The 18,142-nt window shown below is 50.0% G+C and overlaps 1 protein-coding gene across 1 annotated transcript in view; it reads left to right on the plus strand.

Moving 5' to 3' along the window:
* Positions 1-7,023: 7,023 nt before the first annotated feature.
* LOC130312636 (early activation antigen CD69-like) overlaps positions 7,024-18,142 on the plus strand; it is a 63,760-nt gene continuing 52,641 nt past the window's right edge. The window contains exons 1-2 of the mRNA XM_056552587.1: positions 7,024-7,123; positions 9,851-9,943. Of these exons, the coding sequence (XP_056408562.1) occupies positions 7,042-7,123; positions 9,851-9,943 (175 nt within the window). The 5' untranslated portion in view covers positions 7,024-7,041. The remainder of the gene's footprint in view (positions 7,124-9,850; positions 9,944-18,142) is intronic.

Here is an 18,142-nt window from a genome sequence, read left to right on the forward strand (position 1 = left end):
CACACAGACTGCTAGGTATGCTGCCCCCCACACAGACTGCTAGGTATGCTGCCCCCCACACAGACTGCTAGGTATGCCGCCCCCTACACTGACTGCTAGGTATGCTGCCCCCACAAAGACTGCTAGGTATGCTGCCCCCCACACAGACTGCTAGGTATGCCGCCCCCTACACTGACTGCTAGGTATGCTGCCCCCACACAGACTGCTAGGTATGCTGCCCGCACACAGAGTGCTAGGTATGCTGCCCCCACACACAGACTGCTCGGTATGCTGCCCCCACACAGACTGCTAGGTATGCTGCCCCCCCCACAGACTGCTCGGTATGCTGCCCCTCACACGGGGCGCTCGGTATGCTGCCCCCCACACAGACTGCTCGGTATGCTGCCCCTCACACGGAGTGCTCGGTATGCTGCTCCCCCCACACAGACTGCTAGATATGCTGCCTCCCCACACAGACTGCTAGGTATGCTGCCCCCCACACAGACTGCTAGGTATGCTGCCCCCCACACAGACTGCTAGGTATGCTGCCCCCCACACAGACTGCTAGGTATGCTGCCCCCACACAGACTGCTAGGTATGCCGCCCCCCACACAGACTGCTAGGTATGCCGCCCCCCACACAGACTGCTAGGTATGCTGCCCCCCACACAGACTGCTAGGTATGCTGCCCCCCACACAGACTGCTAGGTATGCTGCCCCCACACCGACTGCTAGGTATGCTGCCCCCACACAGACTGCTAGGTATGCTGCCCCCCACACAGACTGCTAGGTATGCCGCCCCCCACACAGACTGCTAGGTATGCTGCCCCCCACACAGACTGCTAGGTATGCTGCCCCCCACACAGACTGCTAGGTATGCCGCCCCCTACACTGACTGCTAGGTATGCTGCCCCCACAAAGACTGCAAGGTATGCTGCCCCCACACAGACTGCTAGGTATGCTGCCCGCACACAGAGTGCTAGGTATGCTGCCCCCACACAGACTGCTAGGTATGCTGCCCCCACACAGACTGCTAGGTATGCTGCCCCACACACAGACTGCTCGGTATGCTGCCCCTCACACGGAGTGCTCGGTATGCTGCCCCCCACACAGACTGCTCGGTATGCTGCCCCTCACACGGAGTGCTCGGTATGCTGCTCCCCCCACACAGACTGCTAGGTATGCTGCCCCCACACCGACTGCTAGGTATGCTGCCCCCACACAGACTGCTAGGTATGCTCCCCCCACACCGACTGCTAGGTATGCTGCCCCCCACACAGACTGCTAGGTATGCTGCCCCCCACACAGACTGCTAGGTATGCTGCCCGCACACAGACTGCTAGGTATGCTGCCCGCACACAGACTGCTAGGTATGCCACCCCCCACACAGACTGCTAGGTATGCTGCCCCCCACACAGACTGCTAGGTATGCTGCCCCCCACACAGACTGCTAGGTATGCCGCCCCCTACACTGACTGCTAGGTATGCTGCCCCCACAAAGACTGCTAGGTATGCTGCCCCCCACACAGACTGCTAGGTATGCCGCCCCCTACACTGACTGCTAGGTATGCTGCCCCCACACAGACTGCTAGGTATGCTGCCCGCACACAGAGTGCTAGGTATGCTGCCCCCACACACAGACTGCTCGGTATGCTGCCCCCACACAGACTGCTAGGTATGCTGCCCCCCACACAGACTGCTCGGTATGCTGCCCCTCACACGGGGCGCTCGGTATGCTGCCCCCCACACAGACTGCTCCGTATGCTGCCCCTCACACGGAGTGCTCGGTATGCTGCTCCCCCCACACAGACTGCTAGGTATACCACCGCCCGACACAGACTGCTAGGTATGCTGCCCCCACACACAGACTGCTCAGTATGCTGCCCCCACACAGACTGCTAGGTATGCTGCCCCCCACACAGACTGCTCGGTATGCTGCCCCTCACACGGAGTGCTCGGTATGCTGCCCCCCCACACAGACTGCTAGATATGCTGCCTCCCCACACAGACTGCTAGGTATGCTGCCCCCCACACAGACTGCTAGGTATGCTGCCCCCCACACAGACTGCTAGGTATGCTGCCCCCCACACAGACTGCTAGGTATGCTGCCCCCACACAGACTGCTAGGTATGCCGCCCCCCACACAGACTGCTAGGTATGCCGCCCCCCACACAGACTGCTAGGTATGCTGCCCCCCACACAGACTGCTAGGTATGCTGCCCCCCACACAGACTGCTAGGTATGCTGCCCCCACACCGACTGCTAGGTATGCTGCCCCCACACAGACTGCTAGGTATGCTGCCCCCCACACAGACTGCTAGGTATGCCGCCCCCCACACAGACTGCTAGGTATGCTGCCCCCCACACAGACTGCTAGGTATGCTGCCCCCCACACAGACTGCTAGGTATGCCGCCCCCTACACTGACTGCTAGGTATGCTGCCCCCACAAAGACTGCAAGGTATGCTGCCCCCACACAGACTGCTAGGTATGCTGCCCGCACACAGAGTGCTAGGTATGCTGCCCCCACACAGACTGCTAGGTATGCTGCCCCCACACAGACTGCTAGGTATGCTGCCCCCCACACAGACTGCTCGGTATGCTGCCCCTCACACGGAGTGCTCGGTATGCTGCCCCCCACACAGACTGCTCGGTATGCTGCCCCTCACACGGAGTGCTCGGTATGCTGCTCCCCCCACACAGACTGCTAGGTATGCTGCCCCCACACCGACTGCTAGGTATGCTGCCCCCACACAGACTGCTAGGTATGCTCCCCCCACACCGACTGCTAGGTATGCTGCCCCCCACACAGACTGCTAGGTATGCTCCCCCCACACCGACTGCTAGGTATGCTGCCCCCCACACAGACTGCTAGGTATGCTTCCCCTCACACGGACTGCTAGGTATGCTGCCCCCACACAGACTGCTAGGTATGCTGCCCCCCACACAGACTGCTAGGTATGCTGCCCGCACACAGACTGCTAGGTATGCCGCCCCCACACAGACTGCTAGGTATGCTGCCCGCACACAGAGTGCTAGGTATGCTGCCCCCCACACAGACTGCTAGGTATGCCGCCCCCCACACAGACTGCTAGGTATGCCGCCCCCCACACAGACTGCTAGGTATGCCACCCCCCACACAGACTGCTAGGTATGCTGCCCCCCACACAGACTGCTAGGTATGCTGCCCCCCACACAGACTGCTAGGTATGCCGCCCCCTACACTGACTGCTAGGTATGCTGCCCCCACAAAGACTGCTAGGTATGCTGCCCCCCACACAGACTGCTAGGTATGCCGCCCCCTACACTGACTGCTAGGTATGCTGCCCCCACACAGACTGCTAGGTATGCTGCCCGCACACAGAGTGCTAGGTATGCTGCCCCCACACACAGACTGCTCAGTATGCTGCCCCCACACAGACTGCTAGGTATGCTGCCCCCCACACAGACTGCTCGGTATGCTGCCCCTCACACGGGGCGCTCGGTATGCTGCCCCCCACACAGACTGCTCGGTATGCTGCCCCTCACACGGAGTGCTCGGTATGCTGCTCCCCCCACACAGACTGCTAGGTATACCACCGCCCGACACAGACTGCTAGGTATGCTGCCCCCACACACAGACTGCTCAGTATGCTGCCCCCACACAGACTGCTAGGTATGCTGCCCCCCACACAGACTGCTCGGTATGCTGCCCCTCACACGGAGTGCTCGGTATGCTGCCCCCCACACAGACTGCTCGGTATGCTGCCCCTCACACGGAGTGCTCGGTATGCTGCCCCCCCACACAGACTGCTAGATATGCTGCCTCCCCACACAGACTGCTAGGTATGCTGCCCCCCACACAGACTGCTAGGTATGCTGCCCCCCACACAGACTGCTAGGTATGCTGCCCCCCACACAGACTGCTAGGTATGCTGCCCCCACACAGACTGCTAGGTATGCTGCCCCCACACAGACTGCTAGGAATGCTGCCCCCCACACAGACTGCTAGGTATGCCGCCCCCCACACAGACTGCTAGGTATGCCGCCCCCCACACAGACTGCTAGGTATGCTGCCCCCCACACAGACTGCTAGGTATGCTGCCCCCACACCGACTGCTAGGTATGCTGCCCCCACACAGACTGCTAGGTATGCTGCCCCCCACACAGACTGCTAGGTATGCCGCCCCCAACACAGACTGCTAGGTATGCTGCCCCCCACACAGACTGCTAGGTATGCTGCCCCCCACACAGACTGCTATTTATGCCGCCCCCTACACTGACTGCTAGGTATGCTGCCCCCACAAAGACTGCAAGGTATGCTGCCCCCACACAGACTGCTAGGTATGCTGCCCGCACACAGAGTGCTAGGTATGCTGCCCCTACACAGACTGCTAGGTATGCTGCCCCCACACAGACTGCTAGGTATGCTGCCCCCCACACAGACTGCTCGGTATGCTGCCCCTCACACGGAGTGCTCGGTATGCTGCCCCCCACACAGACTGCTCGGTATGCTGCCCCTCACACGGAGTGCTCGGTATGCTGCTCCCCCCACACAGACTGCTAGGTATGCTGCCCCCCACACCGACTGCTAGGTATGCTGCCCCCACACAGACTGCTAGGTATGCTCCCCCCACACCGACTGCTAGGTATGCTGCCCCCCACACAGACTGCTAGGTATGCTTCCCCTCACACGGACTGCTAGGTATGCTGCCCCCACACAGACTGCTAGGTATGCTGCCCCCCACACAGACTGCTAGGTATACCGCCCCCCACACGGAGTTCTCGGTATGCTGCTCCCCCCACACAGACTGCTAGGTATGCTGCCCCCACACCGACTGCTAGGTATGCTGCCCCCACACAGACAGCTAGGTATGCTTCCCCTCACACGGACTGCTAGGTATGCTGCCCCCCACACAGACTGCTAGGTATACCGCCCCCCACACAGACTGCTAGGTATACCGCCCCCCACACGGATTGCTCGGTATGCTGCCCCTCACACAGACTGCTAGGTATGCTGCCCCCACACAGACTGCTAGGTATGCTGCCCCCACACAGAGTGCTAGGTATGCTGCCCCCACACACAGACTGCTCAGTATTCTGCCCCTCCCACGGAGTGCTCGGTATGCTGCCCCCCACACAGACTGCTAGGTATACCGCCCTCCACACAGACTGCTAGGTATGCTGCCCCCCACACAGACTGCCATGTATGCTGCCCCCACACAGACTGCCAGGTATGCTGCCCCCACACAGACTGCCAGGTATGCTGCCCCCACACAGACTGCCAGATATGCTGCCCCCCACACAGACTGCTCGGTATGCTGGCCCCCACACAGACTGATTGGTATGCTGCTCCCCACACACAGACTGCTAGGTATGCTGCCCCCCACACAGACTGCTAGGTATGCTTCCCCTCACACGGAGTGCTAGGTATGTTTCCCCCACACAGACTGCTAGGTATGCTGCCCCCCACACAGACTGCTAGGTATGCTGCCCCCCACACAGACTGCTAGGTATGCTGCCCCCCACACAGACTGCTAGGTATGCTGCCCCCACACAGAGTGCTAGGTATGCTGCCCCCACACACAGACTGCTAGGTATGCTGCCCCCCACACAGACTGCTCAGTATGCTTCCCCTCACACGGAGTGCTCGGTATGTTTCCCCCACACAGACTGCTAGGTATGCTGCCCCCCACACAGACTGCTCGGTATGCTGCCCCCACACAGACTGCTAGGTATGCTGCCCCCCACACAGAGTGCTAGGTATGCTGCCCCCACACAGAGTGCTAGGTATGCTGCCCCCACACACAGACTGCTAGGTATGCTGCCCCCCACACAGACTGCTCAGTATGCTGCCCCTCACACGGAGTGCTCGGTATGCTGCCCCCCACACAGACTGCTTGGTATGCTGCCCCCCACACAGATTGCTAGGTATGCTGCCCCTCACACAGACTGCTAGGTATGCGTCCCCTCACACGGAGTGCTCGGTACACTGCCCCCCACACAGACTGCTCGGTATGCTGCCCCTCACACTGAGTGCTCGGTATGCTGCCCCCAGCACAGACTGCTAAGTATTCTTCCCCTCACACAGACTACTAGGTATACCACCCCACCCACACACACAGACTGCTAGGTATACCACCCCACCCACACACACAGACTGCTAGGTGTGCTGCCCCTCACACAGAGTGCTAGCTATGCTCCCTCCCCACACAGACTGCTAGGTATGCTACCCCCCAAACCTAGCAGATTAGTGACAAAACCGTTATATATCTATGGGTTTATGGTTAATAAATGCCGACAGGTCTTATTGGGGAAAGGGTGAGAAGGCTAACTGTAAGTCCTAGTATGTTCACTGGGATTTGGCCAGGGTGCGGTAGCCCTTCTTGGTGTCCCTTCTGCCGGTCTAGGGGAGGTGTGTGTGGAGGTTCCTCACCTCCCTTCCATACCTCGTGGCATTTCTGTTTCGGCAGGAATGCCGAACAAGTTTTACTGGCTCCTTGGTGACAAATTGGTTTTTGCCTAGTTGTTCACCAGGAGCACTTTTTGGTCCCTGAGTAGCTTCGGCAAAAGGGGACATCGTACTTAGAACCTTGTAGGTGCCTTCTGGCCTGGAGGGGAAGGGTTTGGTTTGTTGGGGGCCTCTCTCCTTCCGCATCCTTGTGCACGTTTTTTTTGTGTGAACACTTTTTTCTTACACTTGTGTGACTCGAGAGCACGGACCTCGGCTTTTCAATAAAAACAAAAACCAGTAGGGGAAAAAGGGCATCAGGGCAGGGTTATGGCTGGAGCCAAAGGACTGAACTTTACGATTCTTGAGTCGGGTCAGTAAGAGAAGTCAAGTGTCAGCCATAAACCTACCGGCATGAACAAAGACAGCACAAAAAATAAACTCAAAAATTTTCACCAAAAAAACTAATTTTTTCCATTGTCTTGTCGAAGAAGATATTTTAACACATTGTCCTACTTGTGGCCACGCTGCCCTATTTTTTCTCGTTGACTGGTTTCCTACTTACTACAAGGCAGGACTGTGCAGAGCTCAGAGGAGCGAGGACTGTGGAAGCCGCCAGATCATCAGACAAGGGATGGCCGACCCAGTGTTCTATGCTCAGCTGAACCTGACAGATGCGAGGCCTCCGCTGCGCGAGACAACACCTCATCCTAAAGGTAAGAGAAGAACCATGTATGGAGACCAGACGCCGTTCCTCTAGATGAGGTCCCTATCTGCCTGAACATTGATGACTGTCACCGCCGGCCTCTGGGTATTTCACCAAATTTTTGTTGGAGCTGAATCTTGGCTTAGAGTCCACCATGAAATGTCCCTCTGAGGGTTGTGGACACTTCTAGACTGTGCGGAAAGTCTTGCGGTCAGTATTCTGGAGTAGTCTGAGCCACTGATGGTTGCAGATGGTTTTCCATAGTGTGGGATGAGATTTTAAGGAAAAAGCATAGTCAGATAAACTTTAGTTTATAGAAGACACCGGGGAGGTGATCGGCGGGAGCCCCACGTCTCATCACCATGGACGACCATGAACCCAGCTGTAGACTGAGGAAGACGTCAGGTCAGTTCTGGTATAATGTGATGGATCGTGGATTACAATGATTGAGTCCGTCCTGACTTCCGAGTCCCTTGGGTCTTAAAGGGGTACTCCATTGGGAACATCTTATCCCCTATCCTTTGGACATTATGACCCGGAGTGCAGCATAAAATCCAGAAATCAGAGGACATGGAGCGAGGCCGCACATCATCAGAGACAGACGCAGAGTATGAGAGAATGGTGAAATTGTGTAAAAACACTATAATCACTTACAGATGTGATATATACCGCCCACTTGTGGTGACAGCGCAGTATAATCACTTACTCTTGTTATTACCTATAGATGTGATATATACCGCCCCTTGTGGTGACAGCGCAGTATAATCACTTACACTAGTTATTACCTATAGATGTGATATATACCGCCCCCTTGTGGTGACATCGCAGTATAATCACTTACTCTTGTTATTACCTATAGATGTGATATATACCGCCCCCTTGTGGTGACAGCGCAGTATAATCACTTACACTTGTTATTACCTATAGATGTGATATATACCGCCCCCTTGTGGTGACAGCGCAGTATAATCACTTACACTTGTTATTACCTATAGATGTGATATATACCGCCCCCTTGTGGTGACAGCGCAGTATAATCACTTACACTTGTTATTACCTATAGATGTTATATATACCGCCCCCTTGTGGTGACAGCGCAGTATAATCACTTACTCTTGTTATTACCTATAGATGTGATATATACCGCCCCCTTGTGGTGACAGCGCAGTATAATCACTTACTCTTGTTATTACCTATAGATGTGATATATACCGCCCCCTTGTGGTGACAGCGCAGTATAATCACTTACACTTGTTATTACCTATAGATGTGATATATACCGCCCCCTTGTGGTGACAGCGCAATATAATCACTTACACTTGTTATTACCTATAGATGTGATATATACCGCCCCCTTGTGGTGACAGCGCAGTATAATCGCTTACACATGTTATTACCTATAGATGTGATATATACCGCCCCCTTGTGGTGACAGCGCAGTATAATCACTTACACTTGTTATTACCTATAGATGTGATATATACCGCCCCCTTGTGGTGACAGCGCAGTATAATCACTTACACTTGTTATTACCTATAGATGTGATATATACCGCCCCCTTGTGGTGACAGCGCAGTATAATCACTTACACTTGTTATTACCTATAGATGTGATATATACCGCCCCCTTGTGGTGACAGCGCAGTATAATCACTTACACATGTTATTACCTATAGATGTGATATATACCGCCCCCTTGTGGTGACAGCGCAGTATAATCACTTACACATGTTATTACCTATAGATGTGATATATAGCGCCCCCTTGTGGTGACAGCGCAATATAATCACTTACTCTTGTTATTACCTATAGATGTGATATATACCGCCCCCTTGTGGTGACAGCGCAGTATAATCACTTACACTTGTTATTACCTATAGATGTGATATATACCGCCCCCTTGTGGTGACAGCGCAGTATAATCACTTACACTTGTTATTACCTATAGATGTGATATATACCGCCCCCTTGTGGTGACAGCGCAGTATAATCACTTACACTTGTTATTACCTATAGATGCGATATATATACCGCCCCCTTGTGGTGACAGCGCAGTATAATCACTTACACTTGTTATTACCTATAGATGTGATATATACCGCCCCCTTGTGGTGACAGCGCAGTATAATCACTTACACTTGTTATTACCTATAGATGTGATATATACCGCCCCCTTGTGGTGACAGCGCAGTATAATCACTTACACTTGTTATTACCTATAGATGTGATATATACCGCCCCCTTGTGGTGACAGCGCAGTATAATCACTTACACTTGTTATTACCTATAGATGTGATATATACCGCCCCCTTGTGGTGACAGCGCAGTATAATCACTTACACATGTTATTACCTATAGATGTGATATATATACCGCCCCCTTGTGGTGACAGCGCGCTATAATCACTTACACTTGTTATTACTTCTGTAATGGAGACGCATCGTTCTGTTACATGGCGGCTGTAATAACGTGGTCACTCAGTGTATACTTTATAAGGTGGAACGGACTATTACCAGAATAGGGGGAGGTAGAAGTTTCCACTCGGCCCTCGGAGGGGACATAGAGGAATGTGAGAGGATTATTGAGCGCGGTCAGTGGGTCCTGTAGAGCGTCAGCTCTTATGGCCACCGATGATTTTATTACTATTTCTTCGTATGATTCTCATTCTCTCTCCGCCTGATTGTACTGCGCTTCAGACTGTGTTGGCGCCATATTAATCACCGCTTCTCTCTCCACAGGACACTTCTCTAGGATAAAGAAATCGTTATTTGGCCTCTTATTAGTGATCTGTGTAATAATGGGGACGATTATTGTATATATATGTATACAAGGTGAGAAACATCACCCCCATCATCCCTGACCCCAGGAGCTCACAATCTACTCTACTATCATACAATGTATCACTCCCATCATCCCTGATCCCAGGAGATCACAATCTAATCTCCTATCATACAATGTATCACTCCCATCATCCCTGACCCCAGGAGCTCACAATCTAATCTCCTATCATACAATGTATCACTCCCATCATCCCTGACCCCAGGAGATCACAATCTAATCTCCTATCACATACAATGTATCACTCCCATCATCCCTGACCCCAGGAGATCACAATCTAATCTCCTATCATACAATGTATTACTCCCATCATCCCTGACCCCAGGAGATCACAATCTAATCTCCTATCATACAATGTATCACTCCCATCATCCCTGACCCCAGGAGATCACAATCTAATCTCCTATCATACAATGTATCACTCCCATCATCCCTGACCCCAGGAGATCACAATCTAATCTCCTATCATACAATGTATTACTCCCATCATCCCTGACCCCAGGAGATCACAATCTAATCTCCTATCATACAATGTATCACTCCCATCATCCCTGACCCCAGGAGATCACAATCTAATCTCCTATCACATACAATGTATCACTCCCATCATCCCTGACCCCAGGAGATCACAATCTAATCTCCTATCATACAATGTATCACTCCCATCATCCCTGACCCCAGGAGCTCACAATCTAATCTCCTATCATACAATGTATCACTCCCATCATCCCTGACCCCAGGAGCTCACAATCTAATCTCCTATCATACAATGTATCACTCCCATCATCCCTGACCCCAGGAGATCACAATCTAATCTCCTATCATACAATGTATCACTCCCATCATCCCTGACCCCAGGAGATCACAATCTAATCTCCTATCATACAATGTATCACTCCCATCATCCCTGACCCCAGGAGCTCCCAATCTAATCTCCTATCATACAATGTATCACTCCCATCATCCCTGACCCCAGGAGCTCACAATCTAATCTCCTATTACATACAATGTATCACTCCCATCATCCCTGACCCCAGGAGCTCACAATCTAATCTCCTATCACATACAATGTATCACTCCCATCATCCCTGACCCCAGGAGATCACAATCTAATCTCCTATCACATACAATGTATCATCACTCCCATCATCCCTGACCCCAGGAGATCACAATCTAATCTCCTATAATATACAATGTATCACTCCCATCATCCCTGACCCCAGGAGCTCACAATCTAATCTCCTATCATACAATGTATCACTCCCATCATCCCTGACCCCAGGAGATCACAATCTAATCTCCTATCATACAATGTATCACTCCCATCATCCCTGACCCCAGGAGATCACAATCTAATCTCCTATCATACAATGTATCACTCCCATCATCCCTGACCCCAGGAACTCACAATCTAATCTCTTATCATACAATGTATCACCCCCATCATCCCTGACCCCAGGAGCTCACAATCTAATCTCCTATCATACAATGTATCACTCCCATCATCCCTGACCCCAGGAGATCACAATCTAATCTCCTATCATACAATGTATCACTCCCATCATCCCTGACCCCAGGAGCTCACAATCTAATCTCTTATCATACAATGTATCACTCCCATCATCCCTGACCCCAGGAGCTCACAATCTAATCTCCTATCATACATTGTATCACTCCCATCATCCCTGACCCCAGGAGATCACAATCTAATCTCCTATCATACAATGTATCACTCCCATCATCCCTGACCCCAGGAGATCACAATCTAATCTATCACATACAATGTATCACTCCCATCATCCCTGACCCCAGGAGATCACAATCTAATCTCCTATCATACAATGTATCATCACTCCCATCATCCCTGACCCCAGGAGATCACAATCTAATCTCCTATCATACAATGCATCACTCCCATCATCCCTGACCCCAGGAGATCACAATCTAATCTCCTATCACATACAATGTATCACTCCCATCATCCCTGACCCCAGGAGCTCACAATCTAATCTCCTATCATACAATGTATCACTCCCATCATCCCTGACCCCAGGAGATCACAATCTAATCTCCTATCACATACAATGTATCACTCCCATCATCCCTGACCCCAGGAGATCACAATCTAATCTCCTATCACATACAATGTATCACTCCCATCATCCCTGACCCCAGGAGCTCACAATCTAATCTCCTATCATACAATGTATCACTCCCATCATCCCTGATCCCAGGAGATCACAATCTAATCTCCTATCATACAATGTATCACTCCCATCATCCCTGACCCCAGGAGCTCACAATCTAATCTCCTATCATACAATGTATCACTCCCATCATCCCTGACCCCAGGAGATCACAATCTAATCTCCTATCATACAATGTATCACTCCCAACATCCCTGACCCCAGGAGCTCACAATCTAATCTCCTATCATACAATGTATCACTCCCATCATCCCTGACCCCAGGAGATCACAATCTAATCTCCTATCACATACAATGTATCACTCCCATCATCCCTGACCCCAGGAGCTCACAATCTAATCTCCTATCATACAATGTATCACTCCCAACATCCCTGACCCCAGGAGCTCACAATCTAATCTCCTATCATACAATGTATCACTCCCATCATCCCTGACCCCAGGAGATCACAATCTAATCTCCTATCACATACAATGTATCACTCCCATCATCCCTGACCCCAGGAGATCACAATCTAATCTCCTATCATACAATGTATCACTCCCATCATCCCTGACCCCAGGAGATCACAATCTAATCTCCTATCATACAATGTATCACTCCCATCATCCCTGACCCCAGGAGATCACAATCTAATCTCCTACCACATACAATGTATCACTCCCATCATCCCTGACCCCAGGAGATCACAATCTAATCTCCCATCATACAATGTATCACTCCCATCATCCCTGACCCCAGGAGATCACAATCTAATCTCCTATCATACAATGTATCACTCCCATCATCCCTGACCCCAGGAGCTCACAATCTAATCTCCTATCATACAATGTATCACTCTCATCATACCTGACCCCAGGAGATCACAATCTAATCTCCTATCACATACAATGTATCACTCCCATCATCCCTGACCCCAGGAGCTCACAATCTAATCTCCTATCATACAATGTATCACTCCCATCATCCCTGACCCCAGGAGATCACAATCTAATCTCCTATCATACAATGTATCACTCCCATCATCCCTGACCCCAGGAGATCACAATCTAATCTCCTATCATACAATGTATCACTCCCATCATCCCTGACACCAGGAGATCACAATATAATCTCCTATCATACAATGTATCACTCCCATCATCCCTGACCCCAGGAGGTCACAATCTAATCTCCTATCATACAATGTATCACTCCCATCATCCCTGACCCCAGGAGATCACAATCTAATCTCCTATCATACAATGTATCACCCCCATCATCCCTGACCCCTGGAGCTCACAATCTAATCTCCTATCATACAATGTATCACTCCCATCATCCCTGACCCCAGGAGATCACAATCTAATCTCCTATCATACAATGTATCACTCCCATCATCCCTGACCCCAGGAGATCACAATCTAATCTCCTATCATACAATGTATCACCCCCATCATCCCTGACCCCTGGAGCTCACAATCTAATCTCCTATCATACAGTGTATCACTCCCATCATCCCTGACCCCAGGAGCTCACAATATAATCTCCTATCACATACAATGTATCACTCCCATCATCCCTGACCCCAGGAGGTCACAATCTAATCTCCTATCATACAATGTATCACTCCCATCATCCCTGACCCCAGGAGGTCACAATCTAATCTCCTATCATACAATGTATAACTCCCATCATCCCTGACCCCAGGAGCTCACAATCTAATCTCCTATCATACAATGTATCACTCCCATCATCTCTGACCCCAGGAGCTCACAATCTAATCTCCTATCATACAATGTATCACTCCCATAATCCCTGACCCCAGGAGCTCACAATCTAATCTCCTATCACATACAATGTATCACTCCCATCATCCCTGACCCCAGGAGGTCACAATCTAATCTCCTATCATACAATGTATCACTCCCATCATCCCTGACCCCAGGAGGTCACAATCTAATCTCCTATCATACAATGTATAACTCCCATCATCCCTGACCCCAGGAGCTCACAATCTAATCTCCTATCATACAATGTATCACTCCCATCATCTCTGACCCCAGGAGCTCACAATCTAATCTCCTATCACATACAATGTATCACTCCCATCATCCCTGACCCCAGGAGATCACAATCTAATCTATCACATACAATGTATCACTCCCATCATCCCTGACCCCAGGAGATCACAATCTAATCTCCTATCATACAATGTATCACTCCCATCATCCCTGACCCCAGGAGATCACAATCTAATCTCCTATCATACAATGTATCACTCCCATCATCCCTGACCCCAGGTGATCACAATCTAATCTCCTATCACATACAATGTATCACTCCCATCATCCCTGACCCTAGTAGCTCACAATCTAATCTCCTATCATACAATGTATCACTCCCATCATCTCTGACCCCAGGAGATCACAATCTAATCTCCTATCATACAATGTATCACTCCCATCATCCCTGACCCCAGGAGCTCACAATCTAATCTCCTATCATACAATGTATCACTCCCATCATCCCTGACCCCAGGAGATCACAATCTAATCTCCTATCATACAATGTATCACTCCCATCATCCCTGACCCCAGGAGATCACAATCTAATCTCCTATCATACAATGTATCATCACTCCCATCATCCCTGACCCCAGGAGATCACAATCTAATCTCCTATCATACAATGTATCACTCCCATCATCCCTGACCCCAGGAGATCACAATCTAATCTCCTATCATACAATGTATCACTCCCATCATCCCTGACCCCAGGAGCTCACAATCTAATCTCCTATCATACAATGTATCACTCCCATCATCCCTGACCCCAGGAGATCACAATCTAATCTCCTATCATACAATGTATCACTCCCATCATCCCTGACCCCAGGAGATCACAATCTAATCTCCTATCATACAATGTATCACCCCCATCATCCCTGACCCCAGGAGATCACAATCTAATCTCCTATCATACAATGTATCACTCCCATCATCCCTGACCCCAGGAGATCACAATCTAATCTCCTATCATACAATGTATCACTCCCATCATCCCTGACCCCAGGAGCTCACAATCTAATCTCCTATCATACCATGTATCACTCCCATCATCCCTGACCCCCGGAGATCACAATCTAATCTCCTATCACATACAATGTATCACTCCCATCATCCCTGACCCCAGGAGCTCACAATCTAATTTTCTATCATACAATGTATCACTCCCATCATCCCTGACCCCAGGAGATCACAATCTAATCTCCTATCATACAATGTATCACTCCCATCATCCCTGACCCCAGGAGATCACAATCTAATCTCCTATCACATACAATGTATCACTCCCATCATCCCTGACCCCAGGAGCTCACAATCTAATCTTCTATCATACAATGTATCACTCCCATCATCCCTGACCCCAGGAGATCACAATCTAATCTCCTATCACATACAATGTATCACTCCCATCATCCCTGACCCCAGGAGATCACAATCTAATCTCCTATCATACAATGTATCACTCCCATCATCCCTAACCCCAGGAGCTCACAATCTAATCCCCTACCATACAATGTATCACTCCCATCATCCCTGACCACAGGAGCTCACAATCTAATCTCCTATCACATACAATGTATCACTCCCATCATCCCTGACCCCAGGAGCTCACAATCTAATCTTCTATCATACAATGTATCACTCTCATCATCCCTGACCCCAGGAGCTCACAATCTAATCTCCTTTCATACAATGTATCACTCCCATCATCCCTGACCCCAGGAGCTCACAATCTAATCTCCTATCACATACAATGTATCACTCCCATCATCCCTGACCCCAGGAGATCACAATCTAATCTCCTATCACATACAATGTATCACTCCCATCATCCCTGACCCCAGGAGATCACAATCTAATCTCCTTTCATACAATGTATCACTCCCATCATCCCTGACCCTAGGAGCTCACAATCTAATCTCCTATCATACTATGTATCACTCCCATCATCTCTGACCCCAGGAGATCACAATCTAATCTCCTATCACATACAATGTATCACTCCCATCATCCCTGACCCCAGGAGATCACAATCTAATCTCCTATCATACAATGTATCACTCCCATCATCCCTGACCCCAGGAGATCACAATCTAATCTCCTATCACATACAATGTATCACTCCCATCATCCCTGACCCCAGGAGCTCACAATCTAATCTCCTATCATACAATGTATCACTCCCATCATCCCTGACCCCAGGAGATCACAATCTAATCTCCTATCATACAATGTATCACTCCCATCATCCCTGACCCCAGGAGATCACAATCTAATCTCCTATCATATACAATGTATCACTCCCATCATCCATGACCCCAGGAGATCACAATCTAATCTCCTATCATATAATGTATCACTCCCATCATCCCTGACCCCAGGAGCTCACAATCTAATCTCCTATCATACCATGTATCACTCCCATCATCCCTGACCCCAGGAGCGCACAATCTAATCTCCTATCATACAATGTATCACTCCCATCATCCCTGACCCCAGGAGATCACAATCTAATCTCCTATCACATACAATGTATCACTCCCATCATCCCTGACCCCAGGAGATCACAATCTAATCTCCTATCATACAATGTATCACTCCCATCATCCCTGACCCCAGGAGATCACAATCTAATCTCCTATCACATACAATGTATCACTCCCATCATCCCTGACCCCAGGAGCTCACAATCTAATCTTCTATCATACAATGTATCAGTCCCATCATCCCTGACCCCAGGAGATCACAATCTAATCTCCTATCATACAATGTATCACTCCCATCATCCCTGACCCCAGGAGATCACAATCTAATCTCCTATCATACAATGTATCACTCCCATCATCCCTGACCCCAGGAGATCACAATCTAATCTCCTATCACATACAATGTATCACTCCCATCATTCCTGACCCCAGGAGCTCAAAATCTAATCTTCTATCATACAATGTATCACTCCCATCATCCCTGACCCCAGGAGATCACAATCTAATCTCCTATTGCATACAATGTATCACTCCCATCATCCCTGACCCCAGGAGATCACAATCTAATCTCCTATCACATACAATGTATCACTCCCATCATCCCTGACCCCAGGAGCTCACAATCTAATCTCCTATCATACAATGTATCACTCCCATCATCCCTGACCCCAGGAGATCACAATCTAATCTCCTATCATACAATGTATCACTCCCAACATCCCTGACCCCAGGAGCTCACAATCTAATCTCCTATCATACAATGTATCACTCCCATCATCCCTGACCCCAGGAGATCACAATCTAATCTCCTATCACATACAATGTATCACTCCCATCATCCCTGACCCCAGGAGCTCACAATCTAATCTCCTATCATACAATGTATCACTCCCAACATCCCTGACCCCAGGAGCTCACAATCTAATCTCCTATCATACAATGTATCACTCCCATCATCCCTGACCCCAGGAGATCACAATCTAATCTCCTATCACATACAATGTATCACTCCCATCATCCCTGACCCCAGGAGATCACAATCTAATCTCCTATCATACAATGTATCACTCCCATCATCCCTGACCCCAGGAGATCACAATCTAATCTCCTATCATACAATGTATCACTCCCATCATCCCTGACCCCAGGAGATCACAATCTAATCTCCTACCACATACAATGTATCACTCCCATCATCCCTGACCCCAGGAGATCACAATCTAATCTCCCATCATACAATGTATCACTCCCATCATCCCTGACCCCAGGAGATCACAATCTAATCTCCTATCATACAATGTATCACTCCCATCATCCCTGACCCCAGGAGCTCACAATCTAATCTCCTATCATACAATGTATCACTCTCATCATACCTGACCCCAGGAGATCACAATCTAATCTCCTATCACATACAATGTATCACTCCCATCATCCCTGACCCCAGGAGC

Source organism: Hyla sarda, chromosome 1 (assembly GCF_029499605.1).
Source record: "Hyla sarda isolate aHylSar1 chromosome 1, aHylSar1.hap1, whole genome shotgun sequence".
In the NCBI taxonomy this organism is placed as follows: domain Eukaryota; kingdom Metazoa; phylum Chordata; class Amphibia; order Anura; family Hylidae; genus Hyla; species Hyla sarda.